This window comes from Nycticebus coucang, chromosome 8 (genome assembly GCF_027406575.1).
Source record: "Nycticebus coucang isolate mNycCou1 chromosome 8, mNycCou1.pri, whole genome shotgun sequence".
In the NCBI taxonomy this organism is placed as follows: domain Eukaryota; kingdom Metazoa; phylum Chordata; class Mammalia; order Primates; family Lorisidae; genus Nycticebus; species Nycticebus coucang.
Genome location: NC_069787.1, coordinates 3,944,207 through 3,969,746, shown reverse-complemented (window position 1 = coordinate 3,969,746; position 25,540 = coordinate 3,944,207). Strand labels below are relative to the sequence as shown.

The window sequence follows — 25,540 nt, the reverse complement described above, 5'->3', positions numbered from 1 at the left end:
ACTCAGCAGGGCTGGGGGCTGAAGGCTGTGGAGGTAGCAGAAGCGGCCAGAGAGACGTGGCCCACCACGCCCAGGCCGGGTTGGTCCCTCACTGAGCACCTGCCATGTGCCCAACACCTCCCTGCTGAGCTTGTTCACACTCAGGCCAGGCACAGGCACAGGGGTGTCACGTTCCCATCTCACAGTGGAGGGAACGGGCGGAGGCTGTGCTGCTTGATACTCTCACACAGCCAGTGAGGCCTGTGACTTCCTAGTGTGTCTGGTTCCCTGTTGGGAAGGGGGTCAGGTTCCTCCTTGGGCCCCGCTTTCCCTCCTAGAGCAGGGGGATGGCGGTGCTGGCAGTTCCAGCTGAGGGCTTTGTGCTCCGTCTGAACAGATGAGCACGGAGCCCAAGGTCCCTCCTCTGGGGCAACCACTTGGGCAACTTGAGTTGGAGCAACATCTGGGACCTCAGCCAGCAGTAAGCTTCCCTCAGCAGAGGACCCAGACTGCGTCTCTCCCTCTGGAGTTGGGGGCTTCTTTCTGGAGACTGAGCACCGCCCCTTTCTTCTGTGCCTAGAGATGACTTTGTGCAGATTGGGAAGGGCCCCACCAACAACACCTGTGTCATCCGCACGGTCAGCGTGGGCTTGACACTGCTCCGAGTGTGGGACGCCGAGCACCTGGGCCTCTCTGACTTCGTCCCACTGCCGGTCCTGCAGACCATCTCCCCAGAGCTGTCCGGAGCCTTGGCGGTGGGGGATGTCCTCTGTCTGGCTACTGTTCTGGTCAGCCTGGAAGGTAAGAGGGACCCTGACCAAGGGAAACCTGTGGAGTGATGGGCACTTGCAAAGATGGGCAGGGGTCCCTGGGGAGATGCTCAGCACCCCTCGGGAGGTGCAGGTGGACCCTGCTGCATGCTCCAGAGTGGCGCTTGGAGAGCTGCGACTCGAGGGCTGAGTCCAGCTTGCTGCCTGTTTCTTGCAAGTAAATTTTTGTTGGAGCCCAGCGGTGCCTGTGCATTGGCGTGTAGTCAGTCACTATTTTCATCCTACCACTGAGTGACAGAGGAGCAGCAGCAGAGATCATCCAGGCTGCACGACTCTCTGCAGAACACACGTGCCAGCCCTGCTCTAGAACAGGGTATGCAGAGGCACTTCCTGCTCTCGTGCGGTGCCCTTCCCGTGCAGCCTCTGATACAGAAGCTCCAGCCGGCACACACACACAATGTGGCTGATGGATCTGAAGAGCATAATTTGCCGTTTTCATTAATTCTGTGGCAGTTGGCTGCCAAGTTGGGTGGCTTAGGCAAGGAGACTTAAGCAAAGGCCATCGGCTAGCTCAGTGGCTTCCCCATTGCAGCTTTCCCCATGTGCAGTGATTTACTTAGTTTGTTTTCAAAAGGGTTCCACTTTTTAAAAGGAAATACTACTTTGAACAAGAAACGAATATAATCTGCCGTAAATAGTGTGTGGCTGCTGAGCCCTGTGGTTGCACAGATTGCATGATGGGACGGACTTGTAACTCAGAAGCACTAGGTAGTGACGGCTCTGAGCCTGTCTGTCTGCTAAAAGGGAAATGATGTGGGGAGTGGGGTTTTGTGCTGTGGGTGAGGGGTTGTAGGGGGCGGGGCCTGGTGGCAGTACCCACACCAGCTCAGGGCCAGGGCAGGGAAAGCTTTATGTCAGGGAGGAGTTGGGGGAGGGGGAGTTGGGGGCCACAGCCACACAGAGGGCAGCTGTGGAAGGTAAAGAGTGAGCATCATGAGGCTCACTCCCCAGGGCGATGAGTGAGCACCCTAGGGTGTGAATCCAGTGAGGCGGAGGCTGACTCAGCCAGCAAGTTGAGTGGAGCTTTGGCTGGAATGTCCAGCCATGGGAAGGGCAGCTGACACCCAGGACTTCCCTCTAGGCCTCCCAGGCACCTGGAGTTCCTCAGCCAACAGCGTCCTCCACGTCGACCCCAAGACCGGGGTGGCTGTGGCCCGGGATGTGGGATCTGTGACAGTCTACTATGAGGTTCCTGGGCACCTGAGGACCTACAAGGAGGTGGGTTCAGGGCAGCCCAAGCTCATGGGGCTCAGTGACCTGTGGGGCAGGGCTGACCCTCTTGGAGGATTATGCATACCTTTTCTTTGGGAAAATACCTCTGATTTTCATTTCTTTTTAAGAAAGAAACCCAGTGTCATCTCAGGGGTTGGGAGTTGGGATCCCTGATCCCATGCGTCTGGGATCAGCCGCCCATTAAGTCAGAGATGGGGACAAGTTAGTTCTCTTTCCATTCCTGGCCTTCATCCTCCATGTTTAGAAGGCTCTGATGACAACAGGTAACCTCGCAGGGTTGATCCCTGCTCCCACGCGATTGGGTCTGGCGGCCCAGTGTGGGTGCTTGCCCGGAATCACGGCCATGGGCAGGGCAGCACAGCGATGCCCTGTCATCGGCAAAATCAATCCTCCCCCAGCAAGTCACCTTTTGAGTCTTTCTGGAGGCGAACAAAACCCATTCTCTCTTCTGTTTATCTCCAGCAGAGAATGAATCAATGAGCAAAAATGGGCAGAGTTCCAAACGTGTCTCATTTTTAGAGCCAGTGTATGCTTTATTGAATCCAGCAGTTTAACCTGATAGTTTGCATAGTTAGTGCTGCGGCTGTGCGGTTTGGGGCAGCCAGTGCAGACAGATGCACCCTGGGACTATGGCAATAAAGCTGCGCCCTCCCAGAAGGAGCCTCTGACAGTGGGCAGAAGGAGGTGTGTGAGGTTCAAGGACAGAGCTGGGGGGGGGGGGGGACAGAGGGTATGGGAGGAAGTGGGGTCCTGCTTTGGGAGCAGATCATGAAGTGCATTGGTTTCTGGGTAGTTGAGAAGTGGGGACTCTAGAGCCAGGCAGGCTGGGTCAGCCATGGGGAGGCTGTGTGACCTTGGGCAAGATAGTGAGCCTCTCTGTGCAACTGTTCCCTTGCCTGTAAAATGGAGACAGTAGTGCTGGGAAGATGAGGGTAACACATGCGAAGCACTTAGAATGGCCCCTGCATGTAGCAGATACTCGGTTGACACTGTCTGCCCCCATGTCTATCCCAGGGTAGAGAGGATAAAGCGTATGCTAGACTGCTTGGGTTTTATTATTAAGCAAAGAGTGACATAGATGAGGGATGTGCTTGGAAAGATTACTTGGCATAGGTGGAGCGAGAGAGAAAGGGAGTGGCTGCCAGAGGACCAGCCAGAAGGCTGAGGACTGTCCCTGGCTAGGACCATTGGGTGGGTGGGTGGCCAACTGTAAGTGGGGCTGGAGGGCAGGGAGGGCCTGGGTGATCGGGTTGATGATGGACCTTTGCTGTGGGGGAAAGAAGGTGAGGAGTCTGGGCCTGGGAAGGCAGAGGTGTCTGCAGCCCCTCCGGGTGAGGCTGGTAGGCACTGTTGGGCAGCCGTGTCTCTGAGGAAGGCTGGAGGTGGGTAGGAAATGGGATGCAACCTCCCACCCAGAGGTTGTCCTTGAAACCCTGGGGGTGGGGGCAGCACCCAGGCTTGTGCTGGGGAGGAGAGGGTTGGGAAGGCCCTGAGCCTCTCCTTGGAGGGGGAAAAGGAGCTGAGAGAAGACTGCAGCTGGCAGTCAGGGGAGAAAGGAGGCCTGGGCAAGGGATGAGAGGGTGCAGCCTCCAATCAGTCCCTCAGGGTGGATGGCAGGAACCCATGGGGGTGGGGGGCTTGGCAGTGCAAGTGTCAGACCCAGTCACTAAGGTCCTACATGGGCCACAGCCCTGGGAGCTGTGGGGGCTCTGGGAGGACTGAGACCCCATCCCTGCTCTCCAGGAGTTCACATCCTGGTAGAAACCAGGCCTGTGGGAGGCAGCACTGATTGAGTGGTGCCTCCAACTGGGCAAGGTGCCCTTGGGCCTGAGGGGCAGACACCACTGGCTTCTGCAGAGGGGGATGGGGGTCCTGGCAGAGGGAGCATAAGGAGGCCTGTAGCCTGAGGTGGTCTGGGGCTGAGCTGGAGAATCTGCCGGGGGAAATCTGGACCATCAGGATCCTGGGGCCTTCACTACCTGGGCTGTAGGAGGTTTACATTTTGGTCATGTGGACTCATTCTGACCAAACGAGAAGAAAGCAAAATGGATCCTTCTCTCTTTGCTGGGAGATTAATTAGCCAAATTTATGAACAGAGAAGAGATCGTGTCGTAGGAGTCAAAATCTGCAGAGCACCCAGCCTAATAAACGAATTCAGCTCCCTGACCTGCTTTAGGGAGAGGCAGCTTGTCCAGTGTGAGGACACCGGGCAGTGAAGTCTGACCAGCCTGGGCTTGAGCCCAGCTCTGCCCAGTTCCAGCAAGATATTTAGGCTTTGAGCCTCAGTGTTGTCACCTGTGAAATGGGTCACACTGTGCCCTCGCCAAGGTGGGTGCTCAGTCCAGCTGCTTTGGCTCCCTCCCCAGATGGTGGTCGGCGTCCCTCAGAGGATCGTGGCCCATCACGACCACCCCATCCAAACCAGCTACCGGGAGGGCACAGGCTCCAAGGTGATTGTCACCGTGGGAGACGGAAGCTCTAACCTGAGAGGTACAGAATGAGGGGGCTCGATGGCCCTTAGAAAACCCAGTGAGGCTCCAGGGAGCAGGGAGGTGCCTTCTTGTGCCCTTTGAGGGGGTTGTGTCAGCTTTTCTGGTTCAACTCACACCAGCTCCAGAGAGAGCTTTTAACCCCTTCCTCCACACCTTTCAGTCTTTTAGAAATGTGAGTCCCCTGCAAGCCAAGCCAGTGAAAGGGACTGTCATGTAGGAAGCCAGCTCCTGAAATTGCCTGTTTCTGAAATGGAGATGGAATTTCAGCCCAAGGGCACCAAAGAAAGCCACGGTTTATCACTATTAATCCCAGAACTAATGACTTAGCAGGACACCCCGATAGGCCAGGCTTTCAGATGCACGCTCTAGAGCAAATGCTGAAGTTCTGATCTCACACTCCCTGTGATTCTTATGTATAGTTTACCCTTGGCTTTTATCAGTTGTGGCTCCATCTCCAAGCTCTGGGCAGCCCTGGGGCCCTGCACAAAGGGCACATGGGTGCAGCTTCCTTTGTTGGCCCAGCCAGCCTTCCGGGGCCTGTTCTCCTTCCAGGGGTTTGGGTCTCCTGGGCCTGGACATGGTGGCTGGGGGACCTGGCCACACCCTCTCACTCCCTCACCCTCTCTAGGTGAGTGCTCCCCGGCCCAGATAGAAGTCATCGGGACCTTGCACCCAGAGTCCCTCCTTAGCTGCCAGCTGCAGTTCAAGCATGCTGTCTTCGACTTCCCAGCGCGTGAGGTTTTCACTGTGGAGCCAGGCTTCGACACTGCTCTGGGTAAATTTGCCTTGTGAACATCTCGGGTCTGCTGCATGTTTAGTCACAGTGACCATCTGTCCAGAGGAGCAGGGGTTATTGAGAGCCCACCCAGGGATTGACATGAAGGCCCTGGCCTCTGTGGCTGCAAGTGGCCACCAGGAGGAGTTGGTCCTCCTGAGCTGGGTCATCCTCTGCAACCACCTACACCCGACAGAATGTCCAGAATGGAAACCCCTGGTCAGCATCCTCCTCTGTCATTCCTGCCGTCCCGCCTGTGGGTGTTGAGGCTGCTCCTCTCTAAGTCTCCTCGCCCTGAAATGGGGATGATGGACCTTGCCCTGCCTGTACGCAGCAAGTGAGAGGTAGCCAGGAGTGTCCTTACTGCAAGCCAGAACATAGCTGCTGCATGGCTGGGAGACCAGCACGGTGGAGCTGAGGCATCCTGTGCATACTCGGTGTGGCCCAAGCCCAGGCCTGGCACATAGCAGGCCTTCGGGGTGGTCCTGCTGCCCTAGTTAGTCCCTGAAACTGCCCCAGGAGGGCTGTGAAGTTGTCTCTCTGGACCAAGAGAAACCAAGGGCCAGCAAGGAGGGGGCTCGTAGGTGTGGCCATGGAAGGGACCCTGCCAGGGCATCTAGGTTCCAGTGTGTGGAGCCCCAGGCCCTGCATAGCAGTGCCCGTCCAACCCCAGATCAGTCACAGAGGCCAGGACAGAAGCCGAAGTGGTTACAGTCTGTGCCTTCCTGGAGCTTCCTGCTGCACCTGGGGTCGTAGGCCATCTTGAGTCAGGTCATGGGTATCTGCCATTCATTCTCCCTCATTCTTGCCCAGCTGGCTGGGTCCTAGGATACAGAGCTGGCCCTGACGTGCTTCATCCTGCCCCAGGAGTGTCACTTAGAGCAGCATCTGGTGCCTAGAGGATTCTGAGATACTGAGGGGACTGCAGTCACAGGGAGAGTGTCCCTGCTGGGCCAGGGCCCTGCAGGAGGTGACTTCTCACCTGGGCTCTGGAGGATGCATAGGAGTTCCCCAGAGGAAACTCTGAGGATACAGGAAAGAGGATAACATCAGTATGGGAGTGGGAGAGGGAACAAGGCGGGACACCCTTGTCTCTGCAGGTCAGTACCTCTGCTCAGTCACCATGCACCGGTTGACAGACAAGCAGCTGAAGCACATGAGCATGAAGAAGACAGCTCTGGTGGTCACAGCCTCCCTCTCGAGCAGCCACTTCTCAGCAGAACAGGTCGGGGCTGAGGTGCCCTTCAGCCCAGGTCTCTATGCCGACCAGGCTGAAATTCTTTTGAACAACCACTACACCAGCTCCGAGATCAAGGTGTTTGGTGCCCTGGAAGTTCTGGAGAACTTGGAGGTAAGTGGCATCCACGTGCATGAGTCAGGGCAAAGGGAAGGGGGGACATGCCATGGACGTCCCAGGCCACCTTTCTTTAAAATTAAGACTAGACCGGGTACAGTGACTCACAGCTATAATCCCAACACTCTGGGAGGCTGAGGTGGGTGGATTGCTTGAGCTCAGGAGTTTGAGACCAGCCTGAGCAAGAGTGAGGCCCCCATCTCTACTAAAAATAGAAAAACTAGGCAGGTGTTATGGGGGCACCTGTACTCCCAGCTACTTAGGAGACCAAGATAAGAAGATCCCTTGAGCCCAAGAATTTGAGGTTACCATGAGCTATGATGCCACAGCACTCTACCCAGAGTGATAGGGTGAGACTCTGTCTCAAATAAAATAAAAAATAATAACTAAGATAAAATTAAGATTGACAATGATAAATTTTTTTAAAAACCTAAGTGCTCTCACCCTGTGTCAGCCCATGTAATTTTGTTAACTTGCCGGCTACAAGTTAAGCATGTGAGGGTGTCCTGGGAAGACAGCGCATGTGCTCAGGGAGTGTGGGGAATGTCCAGTGACTGGACTCAGGGAGGACACTCTGCCAGGTTCAACAAGACAAGCACTGGTCCCTGCGGGGATAATCCTCTCTCCCCAGGCCTCACACCCCTGTCAGCTCCGGGGGTGAATAATCTCTTAAGGCAGTGGTTCTCAACCTTCCTAATACCTCCTAATGCCATGACCCTTTAATACAGTTCTTCAAGTTGTGGTGACCCCCAACCATACAGTTATTTCCGTTACTACTTCATGACTAATTTGCCACAGTTATGAATCGTTATGTAAATACCTGATATGCAGGATGTATTTTCATTGTTACAAAGGGGTCGTGACCCACAAGTTGAGAACCACTGCTCTAAGATATGGATCCAGAGGAGTCTGGGTGACAGGATGGAGGGGCTCTCGGGCTGTTCTGCTGCAGAACACACCCGAGATAGAGCATGTGTGCTGTGGGGTGGGGGGTGGCCAGCCCCGCTGGGGGCTGCTGGTGGTGGGCCTGGGATCAGAGCTTCGGCTGCCCTCTTGAAGAGCTGGTGGTTGTTGATGCTGTGTGTTGGTTTGGCATTTTTTTTTTTTTTTTTTGCAGTTTTTGGCCAGGGCTGTGTTTGAACCCACCACCTCCGGCATATGGGGCCGGCGTCCTACTCCTTTGAGCCACAGGCGCTGCCCGCATTAGCATTTTTTAAACAGCACTCAATGAGAATTCAATGAGGTTGACTTATCTTTTCTTTAAAAAATGCTGAGTATAGGGCAGCGCCTGTGGCTCAAAGGAGTAGGGCGCCGGCCCCATATGCCGGAGGTGGCGGGTTCAAACCCAGCCCCGGCCAAAAACTGCAAAAAAAAAAAAACCACTCAGAGTGTAGACAGTACCTGGTGACCTTGCTGACTGCATGCAGTTTGTGAGCAGGGCAGGTGCCATCATCTGCCTAGGAGGTATGACCTGAGCAGAGGTCCCCCACCCACATTCTTTGGGTGTTGGGATGGAAGCCCAGCCTGTTGGACAGGACCACGGTGCTTCCTGGGATGGAAGCACAGGGCAGCACGCCTGCCTGATGGTCCCTTCACCCCACTCAGTGGTCCTGCCCCTGTCTGCAGAACTTCCTCCCCACAGCCCTGACATGTCTCACAGGTGAAATCTGGGTCCCCTGCTGTTCTGGCCTTCGAGAAGGAGAAGTCCTTTGGGCTGCCCAGCTTTATCACATACACAGTTGGTGTCTCAGACCCCTCAGCCGGCAGCCATGGGCCCCTGTCCACTGCCCTGACCTTCTCCAGCCCCACAACTAACCAAGCCATCACCGTCCCAGTGACTGTGGCCTTCGTGCTGGATCGCCGCGGACCTGGTCCTTGTGAGTCATGGAGCAACATCAGCTGAGATAGAGTTGGGTGGGGTGATTCTAGGTGTCAGGAGAAATGTGGGGCATGAAGATTGGAGAAGTCAGAAATGCAGACCATTGCTCATAGTGACGGTCACTTGTTGGGGCCATCGAGCCTGCTTTATCCCCCCAGGTCCCTGGTCTGTTCTCAGCATGGCAGACTGAGGGACTGTGCCCCTCCTCTGCTAAGCAGCCTGTCATGGTCCCACCTCCCTCAGGGGCAAAGCTTAAGTACCCACAGTGGTCCATAATGTTTCATGCGGCCTGCCTCCCTCCCCATTTGGGACTCATGTCCCCCTCACATTCCCTGCGGCAGCCACATTGTCCTGTTTCTGAGACACATGCAGCCCCTGCTCAAGCCCTTGGCATTGCCCTTCTCCGTGCCCAGGATGCTATTCCCCCCTTGACCAACACCCTCACCTCCTGCAAACCTCCCTCAAGTGCTGAAATACAGTATTGAAACTTAGACCCTCGCTCCCAAATGCTCGAACCCTTTTCTCTTTACCACAGCCCTGCTGCTAGCTGACTCTGTAACAATGTAATTATTAGGGTTTCCACTTGTCTGCCCCAACTAGCAGTTAAGTATGTGAGGACAGTGCTTAGTCAGGGCCTGCCTGACAGATGTCAGGCGCTCACGGAGTGTTTATTGTTGAGTGAATGGATTCATGTATTCTGAGTTGCTTGTTAGCACTTGGGGTGGACTAGGTCCTGGGCCAAGCAGGTGTAGGAAAAGCCTCCGTCATATAGAGAGGACACAGGTGTGTCCAGGTGCAGAGGGCATGATTCTGACAATGAGGCTGGGCTGGGGGAGGGCGATGCAGTGAGGGAGTCCCTGGGGTGCTGTGGGGGCAGGCGGCTGGGACTGGCGGAGTCAGAGTGCCATCCAGGGCTCAGGCTTTGCTAGGTCAGGCCTGGCTGCCTGGCCAGGAGCAGACTAAAGGTGGCTTGTTAGGGGCAGTAGAGGCCACCCATTGCCTTCTTCCTGCGGAGAAGGGATGTGTCCTAACTCGAGGCAACCTGGTGGGGCACAAGAGGGGCAGAAACTCAGCAGTGCGGGGTCTCATCTAAGGTGTGAGGGTGAGGGCAAGGACAAGGGAGCTGGAGGAAGGAGCCAGGGCATGGGCCATGTCCCCTGTGGGGGCCTGAAGAAGAGCAGCTTTGGGGCACAAGGTGCAGGCTCTCTTCGCTCTGTGAGGCCCAGATTCTGAGAATAGTGGAACCCCATCCCACTAGTGGGCTCTCCAATCAGTACTTTTGTTTTTGTGACTCTCACTTACAGCTTGGCATTTTCATTTTATCTCAATCTTTGATTTTTTTTTTTTTTGGCCGGGGCTGGGTTTGAACCTGCCACCTCCAGCATATGGGGCCAGCTCCCTACTCCTTTGAGCCACAGGGGCTGCCCAGTTTGGCATTTTCAAAACTGCCTTCCTTTTGGGCCGCGTGGCTGACCCCCAGGCAGGATGAGCACAGACATGCAGCCTGCCTGCTGAGCTGGAGCTCTCCCCCGAGAGGAGCGAGGCAGAACCTCCGCAGAGCCTCCGCTGTGCTGGGCTTGGTTCAGAGGCCCGAGGGGGAAGGGAGCGCAGCACAGGGGAGCAGTGCCAGACACTGACCTGAGCCTTGAGCGTGACACCTGGCCTTCTGAGACTCCCTATCCTCGTATCGCACAAACACTGGGACACCAGTGTCCCCTGGCATGTTGGTAACTCATCTTTCGTTGACGGCAGATGGAGCCAGCCTCTTTCAGCACTTCCTAGACTCCTACCAAGTCATGTTCTTCACGCTCTTTGCCCTGCTGGCCGGGACGGCTGCTATGATCATAGGTGAGGCGGGCTGCATGAGTTCTTGGGTCTGCCCCGCCCACACCCCCCCACTCTGACTGGCCATGCGTTCTTGCAGCCTACCACACGATCTGCACACCCCAGGAACTGACAGTGCCTCCAGCCCTTGTACCCCGCGCCAGCCCTCGGCACAGCCCCCACTGTGAGTAGTCCTCCGAGGCCCAACCTGGCAGAGTTGTAGGGAAAGGGGTCAAGGCCCTGAACCCCAAGTCTTGGGCTTGGGCCAAAGGAGTAACTAGGCCTGAGGCCCAGAGGACAGATCTGGGAGCCAGCAAGGGGGATGGGCTCAGATGCCAGTTCTGGGTCAGTAAGGGCTTTCCCCAGGACGGAGGTGGCAGCAGGAGGGAGCTCTGTCTCAGCAGGTGTATATGCTGGGCCTGGATACCCACCTGCTGGGGCTGCTACAGAAGGCTCCCAAGCTGGGGTTGGACCAGCTGACTCAGAGATGAGAATGCTGGGCTGTTCTGAATAGGGATTTCCCAGACAAAGAAGAAGGGCCAGTCCTATTCCTTTCAACAACTCAATTGTCTCTCTGTTGGCCCTGAGGCCCTGATGTCCCTGCCCAACTCCAGGGAGTACTTCTATCTGTTAGTGGGTATCCACTGAAACAGTACAGCGCCCAGCTGTACAATCGTACACGGCAGCCCCTATGTCTCCTAATTCCCATTTGAGGCTGCTCTAGCCTACACAAGGAATCCTTGAGCTAGAGTCTGTGGCCCTAGGTGGGGGGCCATGGATGGACTCCAAAGGGATCCCTGAATTTTTTTGAAAGAGGACAGAGTTTGAAGATAGAAGCATTTCCCACACACATCCTGGACGCCTAGAATCATGGCCTTCTGCTTGGCTGCCTCTCACCCTTGTGAAACAGAGCCCTGGGAAGTCCCTGGGGTGCTTAGCTGTTCACTCCCCTCCAAACTCTGCGGCTTCACTAGCTTCTCACAGCAGACCCCCACCCTTCCTAACCACCTTTCCCAGCGTCTTCCTCCCCGTGTTTGTGGGAAACATAACATGTGGTCTTTCCACTGTCTCCCAAACACCAGACTCTCTGTCTGTGCAGCGTTCTTGCTTGAGAAGCTGTGTCCCCCCAGATAAAGAGGCCCTCCCTCCTGCGTGCCCCATGGACAGACCCTGTGATCCTGAAACAGGTCAGGGGCTACACCCTAGGCCTTGGCTTGGCAGTGCAGTCAGGCACCCCTTCCATAGCAGGGCCAGCTCAGCAAGCCCCCGTTTACTGAGGCAGCTCTCCCTTTGGCTCTGTCATTCACTTCATCTTTCTTTCTACCCCAGATTTTGCTGCCTCGTCACCAGCATCTCTCAACGCACTGCCTCCTGGTCGCAAAGGCAGCCCTCCCTCGGGGCTGTGGAGCCCAGCCTATGCCTCCCACTAGGCAGCACCACAAAGACAGCCCTGAGCCCCACCTTGTGACCCTCCAAGACAGGGACACCCCTGCTAGAATGGGCCCCTCCAGACCTGAGCCCTGTCCCCAGACCAGTGGCACTGCCCCCCTGTTTTGATGGCACTAGAGTTTGGCTTGTGCTCATGAGTGTATCGTAAATGTAGGAATTTCAAGCTTGTATGGGTTTTTTTTTTTCCTTTCAAATCTTTGCAAAGCTGAGACTTTGTGGCTCATCCCTTTCTGCATGATTGTCTAGGATTTCTGAACAATGTGCTGTGGTTTTTACTTTCTAGCATCACTAAACCCCCCCCCACCCTTCTCAAGCCCGTGAGCAGTGAAAAGCTCTGTTTAGTTGTCTGTAGACAATGTCACCGTCATGGTCTCAGGGAATAGATTGTCTATTTGGGGGCATTTTTTTGGTGGGGTTTTTTATTTTTTTTCTTGTGAAAACCTACTTTCTCCCCAGTCTGGCTGCTGCTAGGAAATTTGAGGAACACAGGGACCTGAGGGTCCTGTGCCTGCCCCACTCCCACCCCCCCACCCCACTGCAGGGGAAAAGCCTCAGGAAGCAGCACGCGGGAGCTCCTGACAGCTGAGCCCTGAGCGGGCAGATACTGGAAAACTGTGAGCTACACAGGGCTGTTCTTCCGCTTTGGGCCACTGGAAACAGACTTCCGTCCTCTGTGCTCCTTTGTCGCTTAAGCTGTTGAAATATCTGGTGACTTGGCTTCAGCCCCATGGATATGTCCTGAGTGGAGTCCCTCTCTCTCTCCCTGTCCTGGTCTCTCCTTCAGCCCAGGGACATCCTGAATTGTCCTTAGGAAAACGTCCTTGAGATGGTGGCAGGGCTCTTCTTTTCTGTTTGTTTGTTTTGAGAAGCCGCTATGTTCTGCCTCAGCACAAAGACCCAGTGTTATTTGTCTTCCTTGGTGTACGCTCCAGTACCTCAGCAGACCTGAGCCGCTGCCTGGCCGCGTGAGAGACAGCCTCACCAGCTCACCCAGCCCAGGCCCTAGGCAGCTTCCCGGCAGGCCCCGGAGCCCAGTGTGGGCCTGCCCACCAGGAAGGGGCTCCCCGAGGGGCTGGAGAAAGAGGAGAAGCTCCCTCAGAAAACTCTTCCCAGCTCCTCTGAGACTTTCAGAACACAGCCCCCTGTGCTCTAGGCTACAGCGCTGTGCCACCCTCAGGGAGACCCAGAGACTCATGCCCCCAGAGCACCCAGGCGTGGACGCTGTTCGTGGAGAGTCCAGCCGGACTCTGGGGATCACGTGTGAATCCACTTCAGCCCTCCAGGGCTGGCCAGGCAGCTGATTTTTCTGAAGCTGTAGAAAGGAATAATTGTGCCTTGCATATTACTTGAGCTCAAACTGACAACCTGGATGTAAATGGGAGCATTTCTACTTGGTTTATTTAATAAAGCTCTGTAATTTCTTAAGAGTGTGTGTGGTCATTAACAAAGCCCTGGTGACTTGGCCTCTGCTGTGCTGGGCTTTGGGGAGCAGATCTGTTCTGCTGCCCTTGGGCCTTCCCTGCCACCTTCCCTTTCTCTGACAGCCGGGCTGCCCCTCCCACCTCGGAGACACCAGCCCAGGCAGGAGCTGGTGCCTTCCCTGTAGGAGGACCAGGCAGCCCCACGTCGGTCCCCTCTCCCTCGGGTACCTCTGCTCCCTGCCAGCTCCTTCCTTGGCATCACCAAAACGCATCTGACTCTTCCCCCCAAGGGAAACCCCCGTCTCTTCCCGGTGCTACTGAGATACTGGCTCCTACCCACCCACCTGAATCTGTTCCCCCAGGGCCACCAGCCCTCCACTTGGCCACTGCCCTCTTGGTAAGTGTGGACACTTTTCTTAGCCCTCCCGCCTTCCTGGCAGCTCCTTGGCTTGTCCTGTGCTGCCCTACCTGGCTCACCTCCCCACTCACCCACTCTCAGGCCCCCACATGAGCCCCTGCAGGCCACAGCTGAGTCACTAGTGTGGTCACAGATGCTTAGGGAACTCAACCTGCCCAGGGCCAGCCAGCGATGGGACCTTCTGCTTCCAGTCCCCCTAGCATCCACTTTGTCTTTTCCCTGATGACCTGAGCCCTGACTTTTGGCTGGGCAAAAAGCAGCTGTAACACACAATATGTTCCCCTGCTGCTTTTCCTGCTGGAAGCCAATGTGTGACAGTGTTTTGTGCACAGCAGCTGAGCAGAAGTGCCCCATATAGCTCAGGAAGGGCCTCCTAAAGGGAGGACGGTGACACCCTCACCTATTCCCTATCTAACCGGTTTCCAAGTCCCATAAACCCATCCTCTGCTTGTCTCCATGGCCCCTTCTTGACCCAGGGATCCCCCTCTGGACAACGTCCTGGCCTTGGTGCACACTCAGCAAACGGCAGCTTCCCAGCAGGCTCTGATCGCCTTACGCTCCCTGCAGGCTGCCCTGCCTCTCCTTGCCCTGCCCCAGCTTTGAGCTCAGACAGGGCCCGGGCCAGCCTGGGTCCAGTCCAACCCCTCCCACCTGGGTGCTGCTCTGGCCTCTTCTTCACTGTGGGTTTTCTGGGTAATGGGCACAGCAGCACCTCCAGTGTTACTGTCAAATTAGAGACTGTGTGTGCAGCGCCCCCTCCTGGAGACTGATCTGACTCTGAAAGGGGAAGACGGAGGGAGGGTGAGCAGGAGACCTCGGTTCTGTCCAGCAAGGCAGGGCAGAAGCACCAAGAGCCTAGGCCCTGGAGAGAGGGAATAAGAGGTTGACAGTGCAGAAGTGCTTCGAGTATGAGTGACAGCAGGAGGACCTAGGAGCCCTTGTGGCCTGCCTGCATTGAGAAGCTACATGCCGTGTCCCCAGAGCCCCTGCAGGCACTATCAGGGCCCCGCCCCTGGTTTCCCTGACCAGAAGATGGGGAGCATTTATCCCACAAGGACCTATGAGGGCTAGTAGATGGAAGGTGCTGCACCCATGTACGCCAATTTCACTGTCATTGCTATTGGACAAAACTGCACCACGCAGAGCCCAGATAGTATTTGTGGGGTGATGAGGTTGAGAGACAGCAGGAGGAAGTGTCCTTGACCAGCCCCTTCGGCCTCTGTCATCACATACTGCATTGCTGTCATCTGACGACTCTAAATACCCTTCCCTGGCTTGGAGCACTTTGAGGGTGGGAACAGGCCAGATTCTGCTATGTCCCTAGGACCCTACTCACAGGAAGACTCAGAACGTGTTCACCAGTGTCAAATACTCAACACAAGGCCTGCTCAATGGATCATTAACACTCAAGGTCAGCATTACCCTAAGGCAACCCCCTCAGGACTATAAGAAGGCTACCAGGATCCGGGCATCACGTCCACATCCAGATGTGGCAACATCCAGAAGAGTTGCAGAGAGACAAGCTCTCCCTATCTCCTTCCAAGGACTAAAGATGTCTTTCCTGGAAGGCTCCCCCATCCCATAGCTGGGATTGTCTCATGGCCATTCCTGACCCGTGGCTGGTGAGGGGACTGAGGCTGTGTACACTCACCCTTCAGGGCAGGCTGAGCATCAGGAAGCCGACTGCCTCAGCTTCTTCCAGATAACATAGAAGGGTCTCAGCAACTGCCTGGTTGGTCTCTCTGCCAGTGACGGGTTTCTTCCCTTAGCTCACCTTGCATAAAGTGGGGCCTAGCAGACCTGAGGTCTGAGCTTTATTTTCTAGGAAGGAATAGCATTTACTTTTGGTTTTTTAGAGACAGAGTCTCACTTTGTCGCCCTTGGTAGAGTGCTGTGGCACCATAGGTCACAGCAACCTCAAACTCCTGGGCTCAAGCGATCCTCCTGCCTCAGCCTCCCAGAGTGCTGGGATTACAGGCAGTGAGCCACTGAGCCTGGCCCAGGAGCAGCATTTTAAAGCACATTCGGGGACAGAAGGTGTGACTGCAGGTGGAGGCAGCCAGACATGGACAAAAACCAGGTGACACAGCACAGTTCCAGCTTTCTGTCCCCAAACTAGCCAAGCAACTCTCAATCTTTAAAGCGTGCCAGAAAATGCTTTTAGCACCATTTAGCACCAAAAATACGGGATTGTATATAGTTTTTTTTTCTCTAGAATTCCTAAGTTTGGCCAAAAATTAACTCTCCCTCCCTCTCTCTCATTCTATATCTATCTGTCTCTCTTTGTACGGCTGTGTGTGTGTTCACATTTGTGACTCCTGAAGCTACAGGCATTCTGGAAATGATACGTCTCCAGATACAATGACACCAGCCACGACAGAACACAGACCCTGGGGTATCCAGGGCCAGTAGCAAAGGTCTGGGCTGGTGGGAGATGCACAGACCTTAGAGATCAGGTGGCCGGGAGTCCAGGCCCACCTTTTGGGGGCCTAGAGAGAAATTGCTTTACTTCTCTGGACTGCAGTAGTTCCCTCACCTGCAAAGTGGCCTTCTGAACATCTGTCCTGCACACTACCCAGAGTGGCTCCCAGCGAGAAGCAGGGACCAGGGGCATCACCATTCCCAGCTCCTCGGCCTCCGGACACACACCCCTCCCATGTGCCTATGCAGTTCCTCCCCCCCATGGCAGCAAAGCGCAGCATGTGGTTTGTTTTGGCCAATAGAACGTGGGCGAGAGTGACAGTATGTCAGTTCTGAGTCGCTCACCCATCATGTGCTTCTGCCATTGACATAATAATCAAGAAGTTCAGGTAGCTGCTGGCCTGTGGAGAAGGAAAGACATGGAAAGGGAAAGACAAGCCCGCCCGCCCCAGATCAACTGACCTGCAGACCCGTGACTGGGAGGATTACTGACGGCTGTTTAACACCACTAACTTTGGGGACGATTTGTTAGGCAGCGTTACTACAGCAATAAGTGGCTGATATAAACATGCTATGGGTTTCTTCCCAGCTAAATCCATCGAAGGCAGATATCTTTTATCACCAGGTCCTTCACTTCAGCTCTTTCTCTCCTGGGCTCTGCCTGGGGCAGGATTTCCTGGGTGTTCCTGGCCTCAGACCTGGTCAGGAACAGTCAGGCACCTCCAAGGACAAAAGGTTCAGGAAAGCCCTCAGAGGCAGGGCCTTCCCTGCCGGAGCTCCTCCTCTTTGGGACAGGCTGCGCGAGGGCTGGTGGAAATGCAGAAAGTGCCACTCCATCGATGTGCATTCTGTGTCCAGAGAAAACCATCCTGCCTAGCCTCACCCCGCGCCCCATTCCATCTCTTGTAGTGGGGGCCGCACAGGGAAGGATGTTTACAGGATGGTTTGTTGAATGAACACATGAATGATTCCCCATGAAGTGCCTGTGGATTTTCCTCAACTGTGAGGCTAGAGTGTCCTGGAAAATTCTGAGCTTCAAGCTAGTGTGGAGAGGAGCAGGGTCCAGGAGAGGTAGGTGCAAGCTGAAACTCTAAATCCATCTTACCCTTAGGCCCTTGGGCAGGGAAAGTTTTCTCAGGCTCCCCAAAACCACACCTCCAGGCAGCCTCCAAGCCACCTGGGCCAGAGCCTAGCAAAGGTGACTTAGCAGAGTCACCTCCAGCAGTCAGCATGGCTCCAGGGGGCCCGTGTGGACAGTTGGAAGAGGACCATGTTTCCTTCTCTCAATCTGGTGTGTTCAGTCGGTCGCCTTACCTGTGAACTGTTTTGGTGTCTTTGGACTTGGCACTCAGTTGAACTGTCTTGGGGAGAGCCTGAGAGGGAGTGCGGAGAACTTTGGCCATTGTCTAGGGCCCCAGTCTGAGCCGCTGAGCCAGACGGAGCTAATAGTGTTCGGCTGTGGGCCACAGGGAGCCATTGTGAGCCATCTGCCCCGGCAAGCTCCACCCTCAGGGTCACAGAACTAGAATCGGGTGGGAGCTGGTAACCCAGTGACCAAGTAGCCTAAGGGTGGGGTCTGAGCCGCCTTGCAGCCCTAACCCTCAGGGGCAGAGTGAGACCGGTTTTGGCACACTGGGTAAGTGGATAGCCACTTCAGCAGTGATTCCAGCGACAAGCACTTTCCTGGGAAAGCTTCTGCCCAGCAAGTTTACAAGTTCAAAGTGCCTTTTAAGTGGGCTGAAGAGAGATTTAGGGTGTCTACCTGCTGGGGTTTGAGAAATCAGCAGCCTCCAGTAGTATCAGAACTGTGATTAACATCTCATACCCCAGAAGACCACGTGTTGCCCAGACAATATCCAATAACATATACATACTGCTTTGTTTTTGGTTGTGTTTTGTTTTTTCTGTTTTTTTGTTTTTGTTTTTTTTTTGGTTTGGTTGTTTTTTTGTTTATTTTGATGTTGTTGATGTTGTTTTGTTTTTTAATTTCAACCTTTTCCATACAGATCTTTTTTCTTTCTCAATTTTTCTAGTTTAATTATAATTTCCCATTGCTGCCTTTTTTAATAACTAGAACTTCATTTTTGCTAGTGTTTCTACTGCTATTATTTGGTTTTTCGCCCAATTTTATCCTGTAAAGTTTTCTGTTTGCTTGTTTTGGTTTGATTTATAACATTTTTGTCTTTCCTCTGTACTTGGTGGAGGTGGGGTACTGTGTCTGATCAGGTTAGCAAAGAGCTGCTGACCTCAAGGGACCCACCCAACTGGGCACCCCCAGAAGGTGGTTTTCTTAAAGGTTGTGTCAAAGTACCCTACTGTACACCTATATTGCTCTGTCTCCTCTCAATCTGCCACACTCATGTACTTCACAACTGCCAGTTCACTTTGTCCTCACCACTGCCCTGGGAGGGAAACTCAGTCGCTCACAGATGCAAAAATTGAGCATGCGAGGTGAAGCCACTTGCCCAGTGTTGTGCTCAAAGTGGCAGAACCAGGATTTGAATCCTTGGAGACTGGTACCAGAGTTTACTATCCACACGAGTTCCTGTCTCTGCCCACGTGGTCTGGGACACCCACTGCAGGAGGGGAGCAAAACTGGGCCTGCACCTACTTCCTTCAGAGCAGCCCAGCATCAGACTGTCTCACGTATTATTTTTAAATCATATAAAAATTTAATACAAGAGGCTTGGTGCCTATAGCACAGTGGTTACGACGCCAGCCACATACACAGAGGCTGGCAGGTTCGAACCCGGCCTGGGCCAGCTAAACAACTGCAAGAAGAACATAGCCCAGCATTGTGGCGGGCGCCTGTAGTCCCAGCTACTTGGAAGCTGAGGCAAGAGAATCGCATAAGCCCAAGAATTTGAAGTTGCTGTGAGCTGTGACACCACAGCACTCTACTGAGGGTGGCATAGTGAAACTCTGTCTCAAAAAAAAATGAATACAAGAAAAGAAATTCTAACATAGAAAAAAATTTCTTCTCATCAAAAAAAATTTTTTTGGAGACAGAGTCTCACTCTGTTACCCTGAGTAGGGTGCCATGGCTTCATAGCTCATGGCAACTTCAAACTTTTGGGCTCAAGTGATCCTCTTGCCTCAGCCTCCCAAATAGCTGGGACTGCAGGTGCCCACCACAATACCTGTCTATTTTTCCATTTTCAGTAGAGATAGGGTCTCAGTCTTGCTCAGGCTGGTCTCAAACTCCTGAGCTCAGGTGCTCCACCTGCTTTAGCCTTCCAAAGTGCTAGGATACAGGCGTGAGCCACCATGCTCGGGCTAAAAAAAAAAAAATTACATAAGAAATTTTATTCTGGGCATGGTGGCTCATGCCTATAATCTCAGTACTTCTTTGAGAGGCCAAGGTAGGAGGATCGCTTGAGGCCAGGAGTTCAAGTTTGCAGTGAGCTATGATCACACCACTGCACTCCAGCCTGGGCACCCCATCTCTAAGAAATTTTAACAAGAAAAATTTTTATAAGAAAAATATTTTAGTATAGAAACAATTTTAACAGGAAAGTACAAAGAATATCATATCAAACCCCCTATGCTTACCACTCAGTCTGGGCTCTCATTAGCTTGGTATCATAGGGTTCCAAGCTGTATTGTTTTTTGTTGGTTTGTTTGTTTGTTTTTCAGTTTAAAAAAAAAAAGGCAGATGAAGCAAAAAATACACATATTTAGCCTCTACCTCCTACCTCTTCTTCCCCCTTCTCAGAAACAACTACTTTTATCAATTCGATGCCTATCTTTCCAAAGCAACGTTTATTTTTAATAATAAGCATTAGCAAATATCATTGTTTTCTATGTTATTTGAAAAGATTACATAATTATGGCCACACTTGGTAACGTTCAGCATCTTGCTTTCTTCTCTGAGGTGTTGTGTACTATTCCATTGTACAGCTGCAATTCTATTTAATTCTTCATTCCCTTCCCCTGCTGTTGGATAGAAATATTGTTTCAGATATTTGCTGAAATCAGTACTGCTGCAGTGACCATTCCTGTCCAAGACTCCCTGGCACAGGAGCCAGAGTATCCCAAGGAGTGGCATTTCTGGGTGAAAGGGTATGCCCATTATCAATTCCACTAAATGCTGCTAAAGCCATTTCCAAAGCATTGTGCCAATTTGCACACCCATCAACTGGAAATTAGTTTCTCTTTCCCCTTTCTTGCCAACGCAAAATATTGCCATGGCTATGTGTTTATTTTTGCTGGTTTTGGTAGCTGAAAATGGCATTTTATGAATTTAAGTCAAATTCCTTGATTGCCAGTGAGGATGAGCTTTTTAGCGTGTTATTGATCATACACATTTCCCTCTGTGAATTGTCTGCCCACCCAAATGTTCACTTATTTTTTAGTTATTTCTTTGATACTCCACAAGAGAGATGCTATAAAACACCTATTCATGTACCCAGTTTTGTATTAGATGTATCAGTTAGCTATTGCTGTGTAACAAACTGCCCCCTCTAAGGGTCAGTGGCTAAAATCAGCCAATCTTAATTATTTCTCATGAGTCTGGGCTCAGCTGTGAGTGGTTCTGCTTTATACTTCCTTCATCTTCCTCCAGTTGGGCCATGTCCTTCTCATGTTGAAATCCCAGTTGCAAGGGAGTAAGTGGAAACACACACAGCCTCTTGAGGGCTAGGCTGGGATTGGCAGGCTATCATCTGCAACTCATTACATTGGACAAAACAAGTCACATGTCTGAATCCAGAGCCAAAGGATGAGAAATAGACTCTATCTTTGAGACAGGGTCTTGCTCGGTTGCCCAGGTTAGCACCGGCAGTGATATAAGCATAATTCACTGTAACCTCAAGCTCCCAGGTTCAAATGATCCACCTCAGCCTCTCAAGTAGCTGGCACTATAGGTACGCACCACCACACCTGGCTAATTTTTTAAAAATATTTTTTGTAGACATGGTGGTCTATCTGTGTTGCTTAGGCTGGTCTCAAATTCCTGGCCTCAAGTGATCCTCCTGTCTCAGCCTCCCAGAGTTCTAGGATTGGATTACAGGTGTGAGCCATCATGCCTAGCCCAGACTCTACCTTTTGATGGGAGGGTGCCAGGCAGTAGTGTGAAAGAGAAGTAAAGAGTCAAGGCCGCCAACTCAGAAATAGATTAACAAGCTGTGGTATATGTATACCAAATAATACTATTCAGCCACTAAAAAGGATGGAGACTTTACGTCTTCTGTATTAACCTGGATGGAGGTGGAACACATTATTCTTAGTGAAGAATCACAAGAATGGAGAAGCATGAATCCAATGTACTCAAATCTGATATGAGGATAGTTGATGCTGGGACATGGTGTGGGGTGGGGGATAGGGGAGCAGAGGGAGGGGGATGGAGGGTCATGGTGTATGACGCAGCTTTTGGGGGCAGGACACAATTATAAGAGGGACTTTATCTAACAAATGCAATCAGCACAACCTAATTCATTGAACCCTCAATGAATCCCAAACAATAAAACAAAAAAGAATCACGGTCATTAATGTATATCTGTCATGGTTTTCTTTTTGCATATTAGTGCGTACTGATTTGTAGCTCGTCTTGATTTATGATAGACTCCTTAGTGTTTTATTATATGTAGTGATAGCTTACATGATATCTTTACTGCTCCCAAAATAAAATTTGGAAACCCACAGATTTAGTTCAACTCCTTTATTGTAGATATGGGGAAACTGAGGCCCAGAGATGGGGAGAGACTAGCCCATGGTCACGCCCTGAATGGGGCAGTGTCATAGCCGCTTCTCCCGACATTGAAGGTCCCCACTGGTCGGTCCACATTGACCACAGCACTTAAGAGAGTTCGTATGGACATGTCGACAAATTGCCATGAGCGCTCTGCCTGTGATTAATTCTGGAGGAGCCAGCGTAGATTCATAATTTTAACATCGAATAAAGGGAACAATCCCAGTGAAAGAATGAGGAAAAAGAAAAACCCGAGACCATGGGTTTGGTGATCGTCTACTGCTTTGGAGAGCTTTATGTTGTATATAATTAGCAAATAAAATTCTGTGGAGGATTTCATTAGGAGCCTCATCAGGTGACCGCTTTCATTTGTAGACTATTCACTGAAAGCAAATAAGGACAGCTTCTAAGAGCCAGGACGGAGAGTCTGAAAGCCCCTTGCTTCCCTGTTTTAAGGCAGAGTTGCCCTCGGGCAGGGGCAGCTTCCTTATCTTCGTCCTTCTCAGCGCAGACTGAGTGAGGAGGCAAGAAAGGAGCCAGCACGGGCTGTAGACAGGGCCCGGGCCCCACTCGGAATCCTGTCTCTGCCACTCACTGGCCAGGTGACCTTGGAGCTTCAAGTCTGAGCCTCAGTAATGGAGTGTCTTTCTGAAGGTTGCTGTGTGGGTTTAATGTTCCACGGTGCTGAAACCGCCCAGCACAGTGGTGAACAAACATTTAGTGATAAGATATCACTACATTAACTGTAAACTCCTCTTCCTCACTCTTCCTTGGTGGTTCAGAGCAACCATCCCCAGTCTCTCGAGAGTAGGGACACAACACACTCCCCAGGAGTTTTTTCATAGCAGTCGCCTCTGCCTCTCCCTGGGCAATAACCAAGCCCAGGTGTCACCATGTGGCCACTTTCTGGCCAGGTACATGCACCCCAGCATGGGGCTGAGGGTGGACCCTACAACACATGGCCTCACCCACTAAGCTCCACCTGCCAAGGCCAGACCAGAGCAGAGCCCAGGGAGCCAATTCTTCTAGAGACTTCCCTAGAGACTTCCCTAGAGAGTTCCCTAGAGACTTCCCAAATTCAGTTTTTTGGGGGGAGGGGTAAAAGCTTCTACTTTATAAAGAATGGCAATAAAATTCAAGTTTAAAAAAATATAAAAACCTGCAGGAGAAAAATCCCATCCTGAGGCCACAGGTTTTCAATCTCTGACTATCTTCCTAAGTGTAAAAACCTGGAAGGGGTGTCTCCATCTCCACCTCCTGTGGCCCTGGCAGACATGGCTAATCTTTCCCAGAATTCTTTCCTGCCCAAGCTATTGCTGACAGCGTCCAGGCAACCACCGCCCGTCAGCTTGTAGAGGCAGAAATGAAGCTGCCTCTTACCACCCTCATCTACTCCCAGCCCCTTGTAGGGATGGAAAGAACTGGCTTTAACTCACCCGGCAGCCAAAGATGTGAAGGCCTCAGCTTTTCTCTGGCAACTTGTCCAGGGTGGACACAGAGTGGCTAGAAGATGTGTATTAGAAGGGTTTTGTTTCTTCTCTTTGAGATTATAGGTTTGGGGCTGAAGCATCTTAAAATGGAGAAGGAGCAGTTGCAGCCCAGCTGTCCCCATTCCCATGGGGTCCCAAAGGCAGGGGGCAAGGTGGGGGGTTAAATGTGTCATTGTGATCATTTTGTCAAGTTTTAAGGAACTCCTGAAACGACAGTTCCCAGAGGCATAGGAGAGGGGACTGGGGGCTCCTGGTCTAAATCAAAGCGATGTTATCAAGCGCCGTTGCTCGGCACCTGACTTGGAGACCGATTTCTGTTGGCTCCCAAACTGATCATTTTGTCTCCAAGCCAGGAGAGCTGGTTTGCTGTTATCACCTCCGAGGGATGTTGGTATCTGTTACCGAGGCCCTGCTTGCCCAGGTATTTATTCCACTAACATTTATTAGCTCAAGGTATGTGGGCTTCCTAAAGGGGCTGCCAGGGGAGAGGCAGGTGGGGAGTCAGGTGGGCTTCTGTACAGAAGGGCAGCTGGGGACACGGACAAGGCTCCTGGAACCTTCTATGGGATGGAAAATATTGAAAACTATGGGAAGAGACTGTGCTGGTTGGTGACCTGGAAGAGGCGCCTAGGTCGGGGAGTGATGTCAGAGCAGGGCTAGAACAACAGGTGTCTCTGTGGAAAGGCTGGTTGGAGCCAAAGCCAAAAGCTTGTACGCTCGAGTGTGGGCAGTGCAGCGTCTTAGGGATGGAGGGTGGCGGTCTGAGTTTGCATCTCACCCACGGCACTGGAAGTATGGCACATTGTGCCAGGTGCCAGAAGCTCCTGGGCTCCTAACTAGATGACAGAAGTGCTAGTTTAGGGGATCTGGATGACTGAACGCAGCATTTAAGCCATAGATGTTCCTCTTCTCAATGAACTTTTTTTGGTTTCTCTTATTTGGAAATCCAAAATGGATACAACCCACTCATTAAAATTTCACATAACTTTAGCTTCTGAGTGGGTTAATTCGATAATTAAAACCTATTTTATCAAATAGTGTCATAAAATATTTCACTCACAGTTAATTCTTATTGTAGTTCCCCCTGTAAAATGTTCCCATAAATGAAAGTATACCATAAAACATAGGATGAAAAAAATTATAGGTGTGAACTTAGAACGATTGGGGGCAATGCAATTTTGTCAAAATTCCTTCAGGAAGCAAACAAAAAGTTGTCAACCCTCTCCTGCAGGGAATGAGGAGCCACCACGGATTGTACTTGAGCAGGGTGTGGCATGTTTAGAGAGAAGGATGGAAAATGGTATTTGTTTCCAAGGCCCCACTTGCTGGGAAGTTTGTGGTAGGGGCAAGTGTGTATGTGAGGGACTCTCCTCAGAGGGAGCTTATAGGATGACTGGTCAGTGCTGGGGAGGGAATGGGCCTGTATTTGGGGCAGATACCCGCCCTTGCCTCGTTTCTGTCCGTGTCCTATAACCAGCATCCCTCTGCACCCCCGAGGGGAATAGGAACAGGCCCAGCTTCTGCTTGTAATCCTGACTGTCCTGCCAGGCCTCTACCCCTTGGCTCTGACCTGAGATGCTGAAGGTCCAGCCAATGGGGCAACCCAACTCCTGCCTCCCCCAGCCAAGCCCTTGGGGAGCAAACCTGCTGACCTTAGTGGTTGCCCCTGTTTGGCAGTGGAGAGATCAAACCTCTCCACTTTGGCTTTGGCTAGGCTGGGCAGGTGGGACAGCCGCCATGGCCTCCCCATATCTTATCTTGATTTAACCAGCAGCAATGAGGGGCGGGGGGCTGAAGGAGACAACAAAAGCCTGATTAGTCCCTGCTTGATTTGGAACAAGCGAGAGGTAGACAAGGAGACAGGCCCTGTTGGGGGCCTCTCTAGGAAATACTGGAGAAAATGTCAGTGGAGAGCTCCCACTCCTGGGCCCCCAGAACTAGACCTGCCGCCCCACCTGGCCAGCACTTCGTGTACTGGCCACCTGTCCATTCCGCCACCCCACTCAGCCCCTGTGCCCGGGATGCTCCCGGGAGTCCCTGTGGCTGTCCATCTGTCCTGGCCTCTTCTCTCTTCTCCCCCACTGGGCTCCTCCATCACCTAGACAGGAGGTCAGTGGAGGCCTCTTCACCTTTGAGATTTCCCTTCCGCTGTCCACCCTATCCGTGCACACTGGGCGCTCAGATCGCGTGGCAGCTGCTCCCAGGAAGCTCATTAGGAAGGCAGGCTCTCAGCCCCACCCAGACCTGCTGAACGGAACCTGCTGGGCAACACGACCCCTGGTGACT

The 25,540-nt window shown here is 52.6% G+C and overlaps 1 protein-coding gene across 2 annotated transcripts in view; it reads left to right on the top strand.

The window, feature by feature from the left end:
* Positions 1-13,240, top strand: part of NUP210 (nucleoporin 210) — a 111,781-nt gene extending 98,541 nt beyond the window's left edge. For both annotated transcript variants that reach the window (XM_053599557.1, XM_053599558.1), the window contains 9 exons: positions 560-780; positions 1,891-2,027; positions 4,409-4,532; positions 5,163-5,309; positions 6,410-6,660; positions 8,324-8,540; positions 10,295-10,390; positions 10,467-10,550; positions 11,696-13,240. In XM_053599557.1, coding sequence (XP_053455532.1) covers positions 560-780; positions 1,891-2,027; positions 4,409-4,532; positions 5,163-5,309; positions 6,410-6,660; positions 8,324-8,540; positions 10,295-10,390; positions 10,467-10,550; positions 11,696-11,796 — 1,378 coding nt within the window. In that variant the 3' untranslated portion in view covers positions 11,797-13,240. The remainder of the gene's footprint in view (positions 1-559; positions 781-1,890; positions 2,028-4,408; positions 4,533-5,162; positions 5,310-6,409; positions 6,661-8,323; positions 8,541-10,294; positions 10,391-10,466; positions 10,551-11,695) is intronic.
* The last annotated feature ends 12,300 nt before the right edge of the window (positions 13,241-25,540 follow it).